This window comes from Electrona antarctica (genome assembly GCF_951216825.1).
Source record: "Electrona antarctica genome assembly, chromosome: 16".
NCBI classification, from domain to species: Eukaryota; Metazoa; Chordata; class Actinopteri; order Myctophiformes; family Myctophidae; genus Electrona; species Electrona antarctica.
Genome location: NC_136797.1, coordinates 5288595 through 5309087, shown reverse-complemented (window position 1 = coordinate 5309087; position 20493 = coordinate 5288595). Strand labels below are relative to the sequence as shown.

The window sequence follows — 20493 nt, the reverse complement described above, 5'->3', positions numbered from 1 at the left end:
TCATGTGTTGTTTCGGCTGCATGTCGGTGCTCGCCAACTACTTTGTCTTCATGACCTTCTTCCCTGCCTGCGTCTCCCTGGTGCTGGAGGTAATTAACATTTATCTAACCTGTGTGTGTGTGTGTGTGTTTGTGTTGCCTACCTCAAATTAAATATCCTTGGATCTGTAAAACACTGCCTTCCTTTTCCCTGTACGTAAACTACGTATATATTTTTTCAGCACCTGTAGAATTTAAGATGTGCGTAGTACTTCCCTTTGGATTGTATTTCCTATATATAGTGTGTCCTCATACACTCCAGCTTAGTTGTCACTCGGAAGCCACTCACGTACCATCAAAGGTGAAGCAGTTTGTGTTGCAGTGTGAGGTACGTACCATCAAAGGAGGTGAAGTAGTTTGTGTTGCAGTGTGAGGTACGTACCATCAAGGGAGGTGAAGCAGTTTGTGTTGCAGTGTGAGGTACGTACCATCAAGGGAGGTGAATCAGTTTGTGTTGCAGTGTGAGGTACGTACCATCAAAGGAGGTGAAGTAGTTTGTGTTGCAGTGTGAGGTACGTACCATCAAGGGAGGTGAAGCAGTTTGTGTTGCAGTGTGAGGTACGTACCATCAAGGGAGGTGAAGCAGTTTGTGTTGCAGTGTGAGGTACGTACCATCAAAGGTGAAGCAGTTTGTGTTGCAGTGTGAGGTACGTACCATCAAAGGAGGTGAAGTAGTTTGTGTTGCAGTGTGAGGTACGTACCATCAAGGGAGGTGAAGCAGTTTGTGTTGCAGTGTGAGGTACGTACCATCAAGGGAGGGAAGCAGTTTGTGTTGCAGTGTGAGGTACGTACCATCAAAGGAGGTGTGTTGCAGTGTGAGGTACATACAGTACATAGTACCAGTGTTGATTTCGGCGACTAATACTCAATACTAAAACACCCTGGACAACGCTCCACACGTCCCAGACTCTTCTCCCTTCTCTAAAACACCCTGGACAACGCTCCACACGTCCCAGACTCTTCTCCCTTCTCTAAAACACCCTGGACAACGCTCCACACGTCCCAGACTCTTCTCCCTTCTCTAAAACACCCTGGACAACGCTCCACACGTCCCAGACTCTTCTCCCTTCTCTAAAACACCCTGGACAACGCTCCACACGTCCCAGACTCTTCTCCCTTCTCTAAAACACCCTGGACAACGCTCCACACATCCCAGACTCTTCTCCCTTCTCTAAAACACCCTGGACAACGCTAACGCTCCACACGTCCCAGACTCTTCTCCCTTCTCTAAAACACCCTGGACAACGCTCCACACGTCCCAGACTCTTCTCCCTTCTCTAAAACACCCTGGACAACGCTCCACACGTCCCAGACTCTTCTCCCTTCTCTAAAACACCCTGAACAACGCTCCACACGTCCCAGACTCTTCTCCCTTCTCTAAAACACCCTGGACAACGCTCCACACGTCCCAGACTCTTCTCCCTTCTCTAAAACACCCTGGACAACGCTCCACACGTCCCAGACTATTCTCCCTTCTCTAAAACACCCTGGACAACGCTCCACACGTCCCAGACTCTTCTCCCTTCTCTAAAACACCCTGGACAACGCTCCACACGTCCCAGACTCTTCTCCCTTCTCTAAAACACCCTGGACAACGCTCCACACGTCCTAGACTCTTCTCCCTTCTAGCTGGACTCACTTCTAATCTTAAACTGTAATCTGAAGACTCACCTCTTCAGACTCCACCTTAGTTCGTAGCACTTGACCTGGTCTTGACAGCCATGCATGCAATCTTTGCGAAGGTTAAAATGTTACGTAATTTGCCATATTAGGAAGATCAACAGTAATTGGCTTCCATTGACTGAGTCAACTCATCGGCTTCGTGGATTTGTCACACTTTGCATAACGTCTGTGCCACTAAACCAATAAACTGTGCGTGATAAAGGAAGCGCACACACACAAACACACGCGGCTGGAGCTCAGTACTTTGAAAGAGTGACACTCGAACCATTCAGCCGTATCTCACTGTGTATGAAATGTTCTGCTGGGCTGTGCGTCTTGATGGGACTCCAACAGGATGGCATTACGCTGCGGTTGCAGTGGACCACAAGATGTACGCTGTGGGAGGACACCTCATTGGCATTCATAATCCGGTTCTGATTAAACTGTACGTCTTCAACACAGTGAGCTTACGCTGGAAGAAGTTGCCTCATCACCCGGAGACTCCCTCCATGCGCCACGGACACACAGCTGTTCTGGTACAAAACACCATCTACATGTTTGGAGGATATCCTTACTGCAACGTGCTTTATGCATTCGACGTGGACACCCACGAATGGTTCAGGCCAGAGGTGTCGGGGACCGTGCCAGAGGGGTTGTTCCGCCACTCAGCCTGTGTCTTGGACAAGGTCATGTATATCTATTCAGAAAAAGGCATGCACATGTTGGACACCACCACAATGGTCTGGTCTTCTTTGAATACTATGGAAAGATCGTTTGACAATCACTCTGCTACCATGTTCGGGACAAAGATGTTTGTATTTGGGGGAATAGGCGGATGGCATACAGACGACGTCAGAGTGTATGATACAGAGACCAACCTATGGCTGAGACCGCCTTCTGAAAAGCAGATTCCAAATCGACTCCACATCAGACGAACACATTCAGCCTTTGCCTACAATGGGGAGCTGTACGTAGTTGGTGGCCTCCAGAATAGCTTCTTCAATGATGTGTGGAAATTCAACGCCTGGACCTACTGCTGGAAGACGGTCAAGGTCATGGGGAACGGCCCCTCTCTGAAGTATAAATCCATGTGCGGGTGCAGGGTGGGAGATCGTATCATCCTCTTTGGAGGGAATATATGTCCTGGACCTAAAGCCCGTGATGAGCTGTACATCTTGGACTCAAATCCTAGTCTGAAGACCTTATGCAAGCTGGCAGTTGTCCAGTATGGTCTGGATCAGTCTGAACTCCCACACGACGTAATGTGGGAACTGAGAGCCATGACTGCCAACAGTCAGCCTGCACAAAAGGCTGACTGGCTGGTCAGCCTTTCAGCCTTTTCAATTCTGAATGAATGAATGTGTGTCAGAAACACTGCTGTAGCTCCTCACTGCCTGCACCAATCACTCCCACTTTTCACACAGTGAAATATCTCACAACGGGTAAGGGCTAGTATTTAAAATGCTGAAGAGCACCGAGTCGGTAACGATGGAAGTTGGAGATCCACCCCCACCCGGCTATGCAATACCTGTTGTAACCCGTGTCAGAGTACCCTGTCTCTGTCCCTTTTAATGCCCATATATGAAGATGTCTGTATCAGTCTCTCTGCGTCCCTTTATTCCTATATATGGAGTTATGTGTCAAGCGTGCGAAAATATGAAGAGTTGTGATGTCAGAAGAGGCCAGGTCTATGCCCATATGTGGAGTTCTTTGTCAGGCATGCCCAAATATGGAGTCTATGCAGATGTCAGAACAGGACAGCTCCATATATGGAGCCTGTGCAGGGCCCCTGTCCAGAGCCCAGGAAGAGTGGCGGTTCTGGACAAAAGTGGGTCCGACCGACTCGGTACCGGGCACAGCACTCCCTGTGGGGGTGTGGAACACGTGTGTCGGTGGGGCGAACGGTTCTCGAGTTACGTGGATTACAGACGTACAGACACAGAGACATGGTGCATTTATAGGTGACCAGGAAGGGGATATCAAAAGCAGACATGAGGATTTGAACCCATGCATCCCCCGAGCAAATCCAACCCTGACCAAGTCTTTATGAGGAGCTTATACAGTAAGGATCTTTTTTTTTAAATATTTTTTATCCCACGATTTTGTAACCCATTTTTCACCCCTGTGTCAATTATCTAATGTGATCCTGGGCTCTACACACCCTCCGCCAACCTGGGGAGAGCAACGGACTTGAACTCATTACACCTGACAGGGGGGAGTTTCCCTGGTTGGACGTAGCGTGTGGTAGGAACACGTTATTCCAACCAGTTCCTTTCCCCTCCATCAGGCGCCCCGGCTGGCCAGGGGGAAGCAGTTTAGAGACCAGGATTACTGCATGTTTTTTGTGAGGGTACCTACCCTAGGGGACACTGGGAGAACATGCAAACTCCACACAGAAAGGCCCTTTCGCCAACCCCGCCTCGGGTATGGGCACTGATGACGCGGAGGAGGAAACGCGCCACCAGCACCCACAGCGCCCCGAGCGGGAATCGAACCCAGGACCTTCTAGCTGTGAGGCGACAGCACTACCAACTGTGCCACCGTGCCCCCTCACAGTAAGGATCTTTGTCATGACATGCTATATACAGGTAGACTGCACATTGTTCTCTTTTAACCAAGCCCCCAGAAGGGCTGGCTAACGTTGAAGCTGCCACTACCTACTGGCCAAAAGTGGAACTGCAGCACGTTCATGGAGGAGGACGGACGTTCAGTGAAGTCATATTTGACGTCAAATTTGAGATCCGCTCTCAACTTCCACTCGCTCCAGCCATTGAGTTATAATGCTGCTTGAAATGAATAGCAGGGGACGGGGCTGTCATTCTCAGTCCTCACTCTATCCTTTATATTCTTTTAACCATTCGTTTTAGATTTTAGCTATAGCAGCATATGTTTTTCAGAAAACTCTATAGGATTTAGAACATCCATCCATCCATCTTCAACCGCTTATCCATAGTCTGGTCGCTGGGGCAACAGCTCCACCAGAGAGCTCCAGACTTCCCTCTCCAGAGCAACATTAGTGACTTCCTCCTGGGGGATCCCGATACGTTCCAAGGCCAGTGAGTCGATGTAATCCCTCCATCTGCGCCTTGGTCTGCCCTGGGGTCTCCTCCCAGTGGGACGTGCATCGAGGACCTCCCTAAGGGGACGCCCGAGAGGCATCCTAACCAGATGCCCACCTAAGCTGGCTCCTTTCCAGGCGAAGGAGCAGCGGCTCTACTCTGAGTCTCTCCCGTGTGACTGAACTTCTCTCTAAGGGAGATTCCAGCCATCCGTCGGAGAAAACTAATTTCGGCCGCTTGTATTCGCAACCTTATTCTTTCGGTCATGACCCACACTTCATGACCATAGGTGAGAGTAGGAACGAAGATTGCTCGGTAGACAGAGAGCTTTGCCTTCTGGCTCAACTCTCTTTTCGTCACAACAGTGCGGTACAGAGACTGCAATACCGCCCCTGCCGCTCCGATTCTCCGGCTGATCTCCTTCTCCGTCCTCCCACTCGTGAACAAGACCCTGAGATACTTAAATTCCTTCACCTGGGGTATTGCCTCATTCCCTACCTGGACTGCACAATCCACCGGTTTCCTGCTGAGAACCATGGCCTCAGATTTGGAGTCGCTGACCCCCTCCGACCCGCCCCACCGCTACAACGGTCCCTTCTCCCTACCTCCCTACATAGCTCCAAAACTCATTTATTTGAGTGGTGCAAACCACTCCAACAACTGGCTTTGTACCCGTGTTTGTTCGTACCAAAAAAACGAGCATGGTTGCTATGGTTAGTGTTTGACGTCACTGACATAGCTGATCAGACTATATAAGACCTTGCACCACTCAGTTCAAACGGGTGTGATTTTTCATGAACCGTCATCTAATGGTGCGTGCAATGATAGTCAACGCACCAGCGCGTTTGTGTTACAGACTATGCTCTGGGTAAAGACTGCATCATGTGTGTTGTGTTACAGACTATGCTCTGGGTAAAGACTGCATCATGTGTGTTGTGTTACAGACTATGCTCTGGGTAAAGACTGCATCATGTGTGTTGTGTGTTACAGACTATGCTCTGGGTAAAGACTGCATCATGTGTGTTGTGTGTTGCAGACTATGCTCTGGGTAAAGACTGCATCATGTGTGTTGTGTGTTGCAGACTATGCTCTGGGTAAAGACGGCATCATGTGTGTTGTGTTGCAGACTATGCTCTGGGTAAAGACTGCATCATGTGTGTTGTGTGTTGCAGACTATGCTCTGGGTAAAGACTGCATCATGTGTGTTGTGTTACAGACTATGCTCTGGGTAAAGACTGCATCATGTGTGTTGTGTGTTGCAGACTATGCTCTGGGTAAAGACTGCATCATGTGTGTTGTGTGTTACAGACTGCTCTGGGTAAAGACTGCATCATGTGTGTTGTGTTACAGACTATGCTCTGGGTAAAGACTGCATCATGTGTGTTGTGTTACAGACTATGCTCTGGGTAAAGACTGCATCATGTGTGTTGTGTGTTGCAGACTATGCTCTGGGTAAAGACTGCATCATGTGTGTTGTGTGTTGCAGACTATGCTCTGGGTAAAGACTGCATCATGTGTGTTGTGTGTTACAGACTATGCTCTGGGTAAAGACTGCATCATGTGTGTTGTGTGTTGCAGACTATGCTCTGGGTAAAGACTGAATCATGTGTGTTGTGTGTTACAGACTATGCTCTGGGTAAAGACTGCATCATGTGTGTTGTGTGTTACAGACTATGCTCTGGGTAAAGACTGCATCATGTGTGTTGTGTGTTGCAGACTATGCTCTGGGTAAAGACTGCATCATGTGTGTTGTGTGTTGCAGACTATGCTCTGGGTAAAGACGGCATCATGTGTGTTGTGTTGCAGACTATGCTCTGGGTAAAGACTGCATCATGTGTGTTGTGTGTTGCAGACTATGCTCTGGGTAAAGACTGCATCATGTGTGTTGTGTTACAGACTATGCTCTGGGTAAAGACTGCATCATGTGTGTTGTGTGTTGCAGACTATGCTCTGGGTAAAGACTGCATCATGTGTGTTGTGTGTTACAGACTATGCTCTGGGTAAAGACTGCATCATGTGTGTTGTGTTACAGACTATGCTCTGGGTAAAGACTGCATCATGTGTGTTGTGTTACAGACTATGCTCTGGGTAAAGACTGCATCATGTGTGTTGTGTTACAGACTATGCTCTGGGTAAAGACTGCATCATGTGTGTTGTGTTACAGACTATGCTCTGGGTAAAGACTGAATCATGTGTGTTGTGTGTTACAGACTATGCTCTGGGTAAAGACTGCATCATGTGTGTTGTGTTACAGACTATGCTCTGGGTAAAGACTGCATCATGTGTGTTGTGTGTTGCAGACTATGCTCTGGGTAAAGACTGAATCATGTGTGTTGTGTGTTGCAGACTATGCTCTGGGTAAAGACTGCATCATGCACGGCTACATGCTGAAGCTGGGAAACCCCTTCCTCACCCAGTGGCAGCGACGCTACTTCTACCTGTTTCCCAACCGAGTGGAGTGGAGGGGGGAGGGGGAGTCACGGGTGAGACACGCACGCACGCACGCACGCACGCGCGCGCACACACACACACACACACACACACACACACACACACACACACACACACACACACACACACACACACACACACACACACACACACACTGTGTACATTGGTCAATAATATAGTATTCTATTTCTAGCTGGTCTTGAGGCCTGCAAAAACGAGAAAAAAAAGAAAAGCAAAAAACAACTTTTCTTTGTTTTCTTATTAACTAGTCAACTAGTACCAACAAGGTCGACTAGTGGATTTACTAGTCGACTAATTTAATAGTGGACTAGTTGCTTAAAGCCCTATGTTGCACATACATGGTTTTCAGCAGTGCAGTGGTCCCCAAACCTTTTAGCTCGAGACCCAATAGAGAAATGTCATGTCTCCCCCCAGCCCAGCCCAGGACCCAAACAAGTGAAAATAGCAGATCTACAAGCTCACAGTAAGCTAAAGTAGATCTGCTTTTCCCCCCACACTTTTTTATTTTATTTATGAAATTCTTTTAAAAAAAAAGTTAGAATTCGTTTTTAATGTATTTTCTTTCTTTCTTTCTTTCTTTCTTTCTTTCTTTCTTTCTCTTGAAATAAATGTTTTGTTTGTTTTTTGTTAAGAAAAGAAAAGGGGAACATTTAACTTGTGGGCCACAAAAACAGTTTTTGGGGCAACAGTGGGTGTAGTTGTAGTGCACAGTATCCTGCTCTAGGTGTCAGTAGAGAGCCTGTTGTCACACCCTGTGCCAAGCTCCTGCTAGTATAGTAGGACAAGCTGTTCAGGACAGTCTAGTTACAGACAGTGGAACCAAATGGACCTGTCCGTAGTAAAATTCATATTTTGGGCGACGTCGTCCGGCCGATAGTGGGCGATAGCCAATGAAATTCAAGTGTCGCTCGCCGTTGTTCTCCAGCTGTTAAAATGCATTGTCAGGATCCATTTAAAACCCCCTTAAGGAACCCCAGAGGGTCCTCCTTAAGGAACCCCAGAGGGTCCTCCTTAAGGAACCCCAGAGGGTCCTCCTTTAGGAACCCCAGAGGGTCCTCCTTAAGGAACCCCAGAGGGTCCTCTAAGGAACCCCAGAGGGTCCTCCTTAAGGAACCCCAGAGGGTCCTCCTTTAGGAACCCCAGAGGGTCCTCCTTAAGGAACCCCAGAGGGTCCTCCTTAAGGAACCCCAGAGGGTCCTCCTTAAGGAGTTTGTGTTGCAGTGTGAGGTACGTACCATCAAGGGAGGTGAAGCAGTTTGTATTGCAGTGTGAGGTACGTACCATCAAGGGAGGTGAAGCAGTTTGTGTTGCAGTGTGAGGTACGTACCATCAAGGGAGGTGAAGCAGTTTGTATTGCAGTGTGAGGTACGTACCATCAAAGGAGGTGAAGCAGTTTGTGTTGCAGTGTGAGGTACGTACCATCAAGGGAGGTGAAGCAGTTTGTATTGCAGTGTGAGGTACGTACCATCAAAGGAGGTGAAGCAGTTTGTGTTGCAGTGTGAGGTACGTACCATCAAGGGTGAAGCAGTTTGTGTTGCAGTGTGAGGTACGTACCATCAAGGGAGGTGAAGCAGTTTGTGTTGCAGTGTGAGGTACGTACCATCAAGGGTGAAGCAGTTTGTGTTGCAGTGTGAGGTACATACGTAGTACCAGTGTTGATTTCGGCGACTAATACTATGACAAAAAGGGGAGCGCGGAAAAGGGCGTCAGGATCGGGGTCGTGTTTTGACAAACTTCCTCTCTTCTTTTTTCTGCCGGTGGATTTGATTTGATCTGGTTGTGATCCACAGCAAAACCTGCTGACCATGGAGCAGATCGTGTCGGTGGAGGAGACGCAGATTAAAGACAAGAAGTGCATCCTGCTTCAGAACCAAGGGAGGGAAGCAGTTTGTGTTGCAGTGTGAGGTACGTACCATCAAAGGAGGTGAAGCAGTTTGTGTTGCAGTGTGAGGTACGTACCATCAAGGGAGGTGAAGCAGTTTGTGTTGCAGTGTGAGGTACGTACCATCAAGGGAGGTGAAGCAGTTTGTGTTGCAGTGTGAGGTACGTACCATCAAGGGAGGGAAGCAGTTTGTGTTGCAGTGTGAGGTACGTACCATCAAGGGAGGGAAGCAGTTTGTGTTGCAGTGTGAGGTACGTACCATCAAAGGAGGGAAGCAGTTTGTGTTGCAGTGTGAGGTACGTACCATCAAGGGAGGGAAGCAGTTTGTGTTGCAGTGTGAGGTACGTACCATCAAGGGAGGGAAGCAGTTTGTGTTGCAGTGTGAGGTACGTACCATCAAGGGAGGGAAGCAGTTTGTGTTGCAGTGTGAGGTACGTACCATCAAAGGAGGTGAAGCAGTTTGTGTTGCAGTGTGAGGTACGTACCATCAAGGGAGGGAAGCAGTTTGTGTTGCAGTGTGAGGTACGTACCATCAAGGGAGGTGAAGCAGTTTGTGTTGCAGTGTGAGGTACGTACCATCAAAGGAGGTGAAGCAGTTTGTGTTGCAGTGTGAGGTACGTACCATCAAGGGAGGGAAGCAGTTTGTGTTGCAGTGTGAGGTACGTACCATCAAGGGAGGGAAGCAGTTTGTGTTGCAGTGTGAGGTACGTACCATCAAGGGAGGTGAAGCAGTTTGTGTTGCAGTGTGAGGTACGTACCATCAAAGGAGGTGAAGCAGTTTGTGTTGCAGTGTGAGGTACGTACAATCAAGGGAGGTGAAGCAGTTTGTGTTGCAGTGTGAGGTACGTACCATCAAGGGAGGGAAGCAGTTTGTGTTGCAGTGTGAGGTACGTACCATCAAAGGAGGTGAAGCAGTTTGTGTTGCAGTGTGAGGTACGTACCATCAAGGGAGGTGAAGCAGTTTGTGTTGCAGTGTGAGGTACGTACCATCAAGGGAGGGAAGCAGTTTGTGTTGCAGTGTGAGGTACGTACCATCAAGGGAGGTGAAGCAGTTTGTGTTGCAGTGTGAGGTACGTACCATCAAGGGAGGGAAGCAGTTTGTGTTGCAGTGTGAGGTACGTACCATCAAGGGAGGTGAAGCAGTTTGTGTTGCAGTGTGTGGTACGTACCATCAAGGGAGGGGAAGTAGTTTGTGTTGCAGTGTGAGGTACGTACCATCAAAGGTGAAGCAGTTTGTGTTGCAGTGTGAGGTACGTACCATCAAGGGAGGTGAAGCAGTTTGTGTTGCAGTGTGAGGTACTCATCGGCTTCGTGGATTTGTCACACTTTGCATGACGTCTGTGCCACTGAACCAATAAACTGTGCGTGATAAAGGAAGCGCACACACACAAACACACGTGGCTGGAGCTCAGTACTTTGAAAGAGTGACACTCGAACCATTCAGCCGTATCTCACTGTGTATGAAATGTTCTGCTGGGCTGTGCGTCTGGATGGGACTCCAACAGGATGGACCACAAGATGTACGCTGTGGACCGCAGTGGACCACAAGATGTACGCTGTTGGAGGACACCTCACTGGCATACATAATCCGGTTCTGATTAACCTGTACGTCTTCAACACAGTGAGCTTACGCTGGAAGAAGTTGCCTCATCGCCCGGAGACTCCCTCCATGCGCCACGGACACACAGCTGTTCTGGTACAAAACACCATCTACATGTTTGGAGGATATCCTTACTGCAACGTGCTTTATGCATTCGACGTGGACACCCACGAATGGTTCAGGCCAGAGGTGTCGGGGACCGTGCCAGAGGGGTTGTTCCGCCACTCAGCCTGTGTCTTGGACAAGGTCATGTATATCTATTCAGAAAAAGGCATGCACATGTTGGACACCACCACAATGGTCTGGTCTTCTTTGAATACTATGGAAAGATCGTTTGACAATCACTCTGCTACCATGTTCGGGACAAAGATGTTTGTATTTGGGGGAATAGGCGGATGGCATACAGACGACGTCAGAGTGTATGATACAGAGACCAACCTATGGCTGAGACCGCCTTCTGAAAAGCAGATTCCAAATGACTCATCAGAGTCGATCACATCAAACGAACACATTCAGCCTTTGCCTACAATGGGGAGCTGTACGTAGTTGGTGGCCTCCAGAATAGCTTCTTCAATGATGTGTGGAAATTCAACGCCTGGACCTACTGCTGGAAGACGGTCAAGGTCATGGGGAACGGCCCCTCTCTGAAGTATAAATCCATGTGCAGGTGCAGGGTGGGAGATCGTATCATCCTCTTTGGAGGGAATATATGTCCTGGACCTAAAGCCCGTGATGAGCTGTACATCTTGGACTCAAATCCTAGTCTGAAGACCTTATGCAAGCTGGCAGTTGTCCAGTATGGTCTGGATCAGTCTGAACTCCCACACGACGTAATGTGGGAACTGAGAGCCATGACTGCCAACAGTCAGCCTGCACAAAAGGCTGACTGGCTGGTCGGCCTGAAAAAAAACAATTCTGAATGAATGAATGTGTGTCAGAAACACTGCTGTAGCTCCTCACTGCCTGCACCAATCACTCCCACTTTTCACACAGTGAAATATCTCACAACGGGTAAGGGCTAGTATTTAAAATGCTGAAGAGCACCGAGTCGGTAACGATGGAAGTTGGAGATCCACCCCCACCCGGCTATGCAATACCTGTTGTAACCCGTGTCAGAGTACCCTGTCTCTGTCCCTTTTAATGCCCATATATGGAGATGTCTGTATCAGTCTCTCTGTGCCTTTATTCCTGTATATGGAGTTATGTGTCAAGCGTGCGAAAATATGAAGAGTTGTGATGTCAGAAGAGGCCAGGTCTATGCCCATATGTGGAGTTCTTTGTCAGGCATGCCCAAATATGGAGTCTATGCAGATGTCAGAACAGGACAGCTCCATATATGGAGCCTGTGCAGGGCCCCTGTCCAGAGCCCAGGAAGAGTGGCGGTTCTGGACAAAAGTGGGTCCGACCGACTCGGCACCGGGCACAGCACTCCCTGTGGGGGTGTGGAACACGTGTGTCGGTGGGGCGAACGGTTCTCGTTATAGCAGATGTGCAGATGTGTAAGCTCACAGCACGTCAGTTTGTGCCGCGCTGCAAGCTTGTACATCTGCTATTTGTTAAGATGTTGAAAGTGTTCAAAAGATGTTGAATAATTGTGAATTTTATGGTAACACAAATCTTCTCATCTGGGGGCTATACCTGGCACAAAACATTTTCAGATGGGGGTCCTTGGCACAAATACGTACTGATTTAGAAGGCATTTGTAGAATCGGCCACAGGTCTTAAAGGGGTAACAGTATAGCCCTATTAACTGTTCACAGGGCTATACTGTAATGACAAACTGATTTGTCAAAAGCAGTTTCCACATTCTGACATACTGCTGGGTTACATAAGACATGCACGCCAAAGTCTAACGAACACACAATGAGATGGAGATGAATACAAGACTGAGGGGGAAAGAGAACCTCAAAATGATAAAGTATGGACAGAATGGTGAGAAAAGAGAGAGGGAGACGAAGAAAGATGTATGTTGGATGTTAAAGGAGAGTTAATCCACCCCTGTCACCATAGTAACATACCTGATGTTAAAGGAGAGTTAATCCACCCCTGTCACCATAGTAACGTACCTGATGTTAAAGGAGAGTTAATCCACCCCTGTCACCATAGTAACGTACCTGATGTTAAAGGAGAGTTAATCCACCCCTGTCACCATAGTAACGTACCTGATGTTAAAGGAGAGTTAATCCACCCCTGTCACCATAGTAACGTACCTGATGTTAAAGGAGAGTTAATCCACCCCTGTCACCATAGTAACGTACCTGATGTTAAAGGAGAGTTAATCCACCCCTGTCACCATAGTAACGTACCTGATGTTAAAGGAGAGTTAATCCACCCCTGTCACCATAGTAACGTACCTGATGTTAAAGGAGAGTTAATCCACCCCTGTCACCATAGTAACGTACCTGATGTTAAAGGAGAGTTAATCCACCCCTGTCACCATAGTAACGTACCTGATGTTAAAGGAGAGTTAATCCACCCGTCACCATAGTAACGTACCTGATGTTAAAGGAGAGTTAATCCACCCCTGTCACCATAGTAACGTACCTGATGTTAAAGGAGAGTTAATCCACCCCTGTCACCATAGTAACGTACCTGATGTTAAAGGAGAGTTAATCCACCCCTGTCACCATAGTAACGTACCTGATGTTAAAGGAGAGTTAATCCACCCCTGTCACCATAGTAACGTACGTGATGTTAAAGGAGAGTTAATCCACCCCTGTCACCATAGTAACGTACCTGATGTTAAAGGAGAGTTAATCCACCCCTGTCACCATAGTAACGTACCTGATGTTAAAGGAGAGTTAATCCACCCGTCACCATAGTAACGTACCTGATGTTAAAGGAGAGTTAATCCACCCCTGTCACCATAGTAACGTACCTGATGTTAAAGGAGAGTTAATCCACCCCTGTCACCATAGTAACGTACCTGATGTTAAAGGAGAGTTAATCCACCCCTGTCACCATAGTAACGTACCTGATGTTAAAGGAGAGTTAATCCACCCCTGTCACCATAGTAACGTACCTGATGTTAAAGGAGAGTTAATCCACCCCTGTCACCATAGTAACGTACCTGATGTTAAAGGAGAGTTAATCCACCCCTGTCACCATAGTAACGTACCTGATGTTAAAGGAGAGTTAATCCACCCCTGTCACCATAGTAACGTACCTGATGTTAAAGGAGAGTTAATCCACCCCTGTCACCATAGTAACGTACCTGATGTTAAAGGAGAGTTAATCCACCCCTGTCACCATAGTAACGTACCTGATGTTAAAGGAGAGTTAATCCACCCCTGTCACCATAGTAACGTACCTGATGTTAAAGGAGAGTTAATCCACCCCTGTCACCATAGTAACGTACCTGATGTTAAAGGAGAGTTAATCCACCCCTGTCACCATAGTAACGTACCTGATGTTAAAGGAGAGTTAATCCACCCCTGTCACCATAGTAACGTACCTGATGTTAAAGGAGAGTTAATCCACCCCTGTCACCATAGTAACGTACCTGATGTTAAAGGAGAGTTAATCCACCCCTGTCACCATAGTAACGTACCTGATGTTAAAGGAGAGTTAATCCACCCCTGTCACCATAGTAACGTACCTGATGTTAAAGGAGAGTTAATCCACCCCTGTCACCATAGTAACGTACCTGATGTTAAAGGAGAGTTAATCCACCCCTGTCACCATAGTAACGTACCTGATGTTAAAGGAGAGTTAATCCACCCCTGTCACCATAGTAACGTACCTGATGTTAAAGGAGAGTTAATCCACCCCTGTCACCATAGTAACGTACCTGATGTTAAAGGAGAGTTAATCCACCCCTGTCACCATAGTAACGTACCTGATGTTAAAGGAGAGTTAATCCACCCCTGTCACCATAGTAACGTACCTGATGTTAAAGGAGAGTTAATCCACCCCTGTCACCATAGTAACGTACCTGATGTTAAAGGAGAGTTAATCCACCCATGTCACCATAGTAATGTACCTGATGTTAAAGGAGAGTTAATCCACCCCTGTCACCATAGTAACGTACCTGATGTTAAAGGAGAGTTAATCCACCCCTGTCACCATAGTAACGTACCTGATGTTAAAGGAGAGTTAATCCACCCCTGTCACCATAGTAACGTACCTGATGTTAAAGGATAGTTAATCCACCCCTGTCACCATAGTAACGTACCTGATGTTAAAGGAGAGTTAATCCACCCCTGTCACCATAGTAACGTACCTGATGTTAAAGGAGAGTTAATCCACCCCTGTCACCATAGTAACGTACCTGATGTTAAAGGAGAGTTAATCCACCCCTGTCACCATAGTAACGTACCTGATGTTAAAGGAGAGTTAATCCACCCCTGTCACCATAGTAACGTACCTGATGTTAAAGGAGAGTTAATCCACCCCTGTCACCATAGTAACGTACCTGATGTTAAAGGAGAGTTAATCCACCCCTGTCACCATAGTAACGTACCTGTGTGTGTCGTGCAGAGTGACGCGGAGTTCGTCCAGTGGAAGAAGGAGCTGACCAAGGCGTTCACCGAGGCCCAGAAGCTCCTGACCGACCGAACCTAACAACCTTGACCCCCCCATGTAGGGCCAGGATGGCGCAGGCTGCCCAAACCCTGTACGGGCTGATTAGTAAACGTTGACTCATCATTAAAAAAACACAGGTGTTAACAGGATATTAAGGTGTTTTGCAGATGGGAGGTTTTTACTAGTATAACTTAAAGGTCTACAAAAACAAGGCAAAAGTGCTGCTGCGGATCGTGTCAAATCAACAAGTCAGAGAGAGAAAGGGGGGGGAAGGGGGTGGGGGAGAGGAATGTTGTACTCGGATAATTTCAGGGGTTTTAATTTTTCATGCAGTTGCAAAATGTTCCTCATCTGTGTTTGTCGATGCATTTCCAGAGCTGTGACAATATAGGAAAAAGGGGGGGGTTTGACTATAGGGCTGTGTTTACAATTTAGGCATTTAGCAGACGCTCTTAATCCAGAGCGATTTACATTAAGCAAGAACAAAAAAGCATGGGAATACATTCACATATATAAAAAGCATTTATCGTGAAATAAGAACGTAACAGTGGAATATCTATATAATGACACTATACATATACCATACTATGCTATACTATGACGTGCTATGACTACATACAATGCAATAATAGTGCTGTCTACATAACATGCTATAAGTCTGTATCAAATGCTATCTAAGTCTACAAAAGTGCTATCTATAAGGGGGTGCTATGGGCCATGATGTAGTCTGAAAAGGTGGGTTTTCAGACTACGGCGGAAGATTGGGAGTGATGCTGCAGTTCTGACTGCAACGGGAAGTGCATTCCACAGTTTTGGAGCCAGAAGGGAGAAGAGTTTGGGACGTGTGGAGCGTTGTCCCTGCGTTTTTAGTGAGGGTACTTCCAGCTTCCCTGCGTTCGCTGATCTGAGTGCGCGGGAGGGTTTGTAGGGTTCAATCATACTTGCAAGATATGGGGGAGCCATACCTTTGGTTGCTTTGAATGCCAGCATCAGAGTTTTGTTTTCTGTGCGGGCAGCGACCGGGAGCCATTGGAGGGAGCGGAGCAGGGGGGAGACATGTGAGAATTTGGCTGGTTGAAGACCAAGCGAGCTGCGGCATTTTGGATCAGTTGGAGAGGCTTAAGTGCACATGCCGGTAAGCCAGTAAGGAGGGAGTTACAATAGTCGAGTTTTGACAAGACTGTTGTCTGGATTAGGAGCTGGGCTGATTCCTGGGTGAGGAACGGTCTAATTCGTCGTATGTTATAGAGTGTGACCCTACAGGATCGAGTGACAGCTGTGATGTGAGTTTTGAACTAGAGCTGACTGTCCAGGACAACACCAAGGTTCCTGGCTGTTGTGACAGACGTTACCAGGGCGTTGTCTACGGAGATAGTTAGCTCCCGCATAGGGCAGGACTTAGCTGGGAAGAAGAGAAGCTCAGTCTTGTCTGGGTTCAGCTTGAGGTGGTTGGAGGACATCCACTGTGAGATGTCAGCCAGGCATGCAGTGATGCGCTCTTCCACCTGGGTGGCAGAGGGTATTCTATTGTAGCCTTTATCCAATTAGGGGGCAGGGAAAGGGAGGAGAGATTATTGTCTTATAGAGAAATCGTTGTCACCTTTTCAAGGTGTCTTTTATTTTTGTAAACCAAACTGTTTATTACTTTGTTGCACTTTTTTTTGTTGCCCAATGTGTTACTTAATGGTTGTTCTTTGTGCCAAATAACCTGTTGCTGAGTGGAAGCCATCACCCCCCCCTCCTCTTTAACACATTGAGAACCACTGACATAGAAACATGGGTTTTTCAGAAAACTGCAAATGGTCCTCAGGTCTAAAACTATTTCATGTCAAGGACCCCCAAAAAATATTTGAGTCAAAAACGTTTGCTCTGAAAGAATATATGTTCAAAGACTTTACAAGATTTTTCTTCAAAAATACGACGATACTATGAGCTTGTAGATCTGCTATTTCTCAACAGGTAAAGTATAACATAATGCTTAAAACACCAAAAGGGGTTCCCGTACTGTAATGGGTTAAGACCCGAGTCTTCTAAATCCTGACAGTTATATAAAATAAACGTTATGTTATGTTGCTATATCAGTGGTCTAATGTCAAGGACCACCAAGATTATACAGTATGTATCAAAATAGCTTATTCCAGGGACCCCCCCCCCAGAAACAAACTCATAGGACCTTGCAGATCTGATCTGCTATTTTTTGAATAGCCAACGGTTACAGTGAATGCGGAGGCGTTCCCTGGGTTAACCCTTCACATGACACAAACGCACTCGGCAGCAACACGGCCCGCGAGGCTGCACCTGACATACGTGCACACGCTCACACACCCCTACTCTAGAGCAGTGGTTCCCAAACTGGGGTCCGGGGACCCCTAGGGGTCCTTGAGGGAGTTCCAACAGGTCCCCAGCTAAATGATAGGAACCAAATGAACCCTTATATCGGTCTGTAACTCAAATGGACCCTAACGGGTCCATTTGTACACTCAGTTAAATTAACTTTGATTTTACATTTATATTGGGGTCCCAGAGATAGAAATGCCATTAAATGGGGTGCCGTAGCCTAATTCATGTCAAACCGGGGGCCCTTGAAATGAAAATGTTTGAGAATCACTGCTAGAGCCGTAAAAATCTTCATCAGTCATACTGTAAAATATCATAGATGGTTGTGTTGAGACTCTGGACATGACAAAACACAGTGATGATTTAGGCCATGTTATCTGCTGTATTCATTTACGGCTGTTATCAAAGCTAACCTGGGGTTCCATATCACCTCCATGCCACGCCCCATTGATGAAATAATTTGTTCAAAATTAGCCCAGACCAAGTAGTAACTGCATACATTAATATACTTTTCAGATGGTCGACATTTCACGTTTAAAAAAAACATCTCGTAAAATATTCTAATTCACTGATAGGATTTTTTGATTTTCATGAGCTGTATACCATAATCATCTATATTAAAACAATAAAAGGCTTGAATTATTTCAGTTATGTAATGAATCTAAAATATATGGAAGTGTATTCATTTGTATTACATTATGGCAAATAATGAACTTTTTCAGATTATTCTAATTCGTTGGGATGGACCAGTAAATAACGGTTGATTTGATGTGGTTATGGCTTATGGGGTGTGGGCCTGAAACCATCAAGTAACAATACTGGCAATGTAGAAATACTGTTACCAGTGAAAGTCTGGATTCAAAATGACCTGAGTAAAAGAAGTACAAAAGTATTGGTATATATTTTTAATATTTTACCAAAAGTAGAAAGTTATATACCAGTTGCAAACTTTACAACTGAACAGCATTATATATATAAAAACAAGATATTATTACTTACTTATCGATTTATTCTTCTAATCTAGATGTAAGGTCTTTTAGTCAGCAGGTGTCGCTGTTGACTGTCAAGTTCTTTCACCTGTGGGTTCCTCCCTTAGAGGAATCTAGGAATCAATAAGTCAATAAATCAATAAGTAAGTAATAATATCTTTTCAACAGATTTTAAATGATTTAACTATTTTTATAGCTATCTTAACTATTTTTATAGAGAGCTACCAGCAGACACGGGGCTTCTCGGTTCATTGACCAATCAGAGTCACAGGTAACCAGTTCCGGAAACCAACAGAAGAAGAACCCCGGACTGTTTTGAGTTTGAAGACACGACACGAAAAATGGCTACCAAAATCTGGACGCACTACCAAGAAGGAACTTCCCGCTACTGTGAAAGATGGGACACCATTGAGCATGTCAGGACAGAGCGGTTCTCAGTGAGGGAAGATGCCATGTCACAAAATATGACATTCCTTGACCGAGACAAATGGTTCATATACGAAACTCCCAAAATGGACCTCCAAGTCACCATGAACCTTCCCGAACTGGTGTTGGACTATGAGTCCTGGACCTTTGGGTGGGTTCAGGCGGTCATACATTACGGCGCCCTAGCAGAGTATACATCGACTGATGGGTACTATGAAACGTAAGTAGGCTACACGTGTGTGCAGTTAGTCAGTCAGTGGCTTCTGATGAATTGAAAATGGTGAATAATGTTGTAAACACGCGTAATGTTATATGGTGTTGTCCTAACAGTTTATGTATGGAGTTGTGTTTGAAATGTAAACAACAATCCGTGTAGCCCATCTTGTGTTCAATCCATGTTCTGTCTGGTGTCACATAACTATAACCAACCCTTTACCAACTCGCCCCCGCGAAAAGTGTTAATTTAGTTAACAGTTAATCCCTCTCCCTCCCTCTTCCTGGTGAAATCTGAAATGATCTTGTATACAGATGTATTTGATTGTATTATAGTAGTCGATCTATTCTCTGCACTCCGTAAAATCAAGAAAGAATAACACGAGACAGAGACGGTGACTGCTTTATTTCAGTGCTGCGTAAACCAGTGATTCCCAAAGTGGGCTCCAGGGCTAAATGATGATTAGGAACCAAATGGACCCTTATGGGTCTGTAACTCAGAGAGTGTACAAATGGAACCAAATGGACCCTTATGGGTCTGTAACTCAGAGAGTGTACAAATGGAACCAAATGGACCCTTATGGGTCTGTAACTCAGAGAGTGTACAAATGGAACCAAATGGACCCTTATGGGTCTGTAACTCAGAGAGTGTACAAATGGAACCAAATGGACCCTTATGGGTCTGTAACTCAGAGAGTGTACAAATGGAACCAAATGCACCCTTATGGGTCTGTAACTCAGAGAGTGTACAAATGGAACCAAATGCACCCTTATGGGTCTGTAACTCAGAGAGTGTACAAATGGAACCAAATGCACCCTTATGGGTCTGTAACTCAGAGAGTGTACAAATGGAACCAAATGCACCCTTATGGGTCTGTAACTCAGAGAGTGTACAAATGGAACCAAATGGACCCTTATGGGTCTGTAACTCAGAGAGTGTACAAATGGAACCAAATGGACCCTTATGGGTCTGTAACTCAGAGAGTGTACAAATGGAACCAAATGCACCCTTATGGGTCTGTAACTCAGAGAGTGTACAAATGGAACCAAATGCACCCTTATGGGTCTGTAACTCAGAGAGTGTACAAATGGAACCAAATGCACCCTTATGGGTCTGTAACTCAGAGAGTGTACAAATGGAACCAAATGCACCCTTATGGGTCTGTAACTCAGAGAGTGTACAAATGGAACCAAATGCACCCTTATGGGTCTGTAACTCAGAGAGTGTACAAATGGAACCAAATGCACCCTTATGGGTCTGTAACTCAGAGAGTGTACAAATGGAACCAAA

General features: G+C 46.3%; 1 protein-coding gene across 1 annotated transcript in view; it reads left to right on the top strand.

The window, feature by feature from the left end:
- Positions 1-15276, top strand: part of grk3 (G protein-coupled receptor kinase 3) — a gene marked incomplete at its 3' end in the record, with an annotated part of 147197 nt that extends 131921 nt beyond the window's left edge. The window contains exon 21 of the mRNA XM_079525320.1: positions 15193-15276. Coding sequence (XP_079381446.1) covers positions 15193-15276 — 84 coding nt within the window. The remainder of the gene's footprint in view (positions 1-15192) is intronic.
- Positions 15277-20493: the final 5217 nt, after the last annotated feature.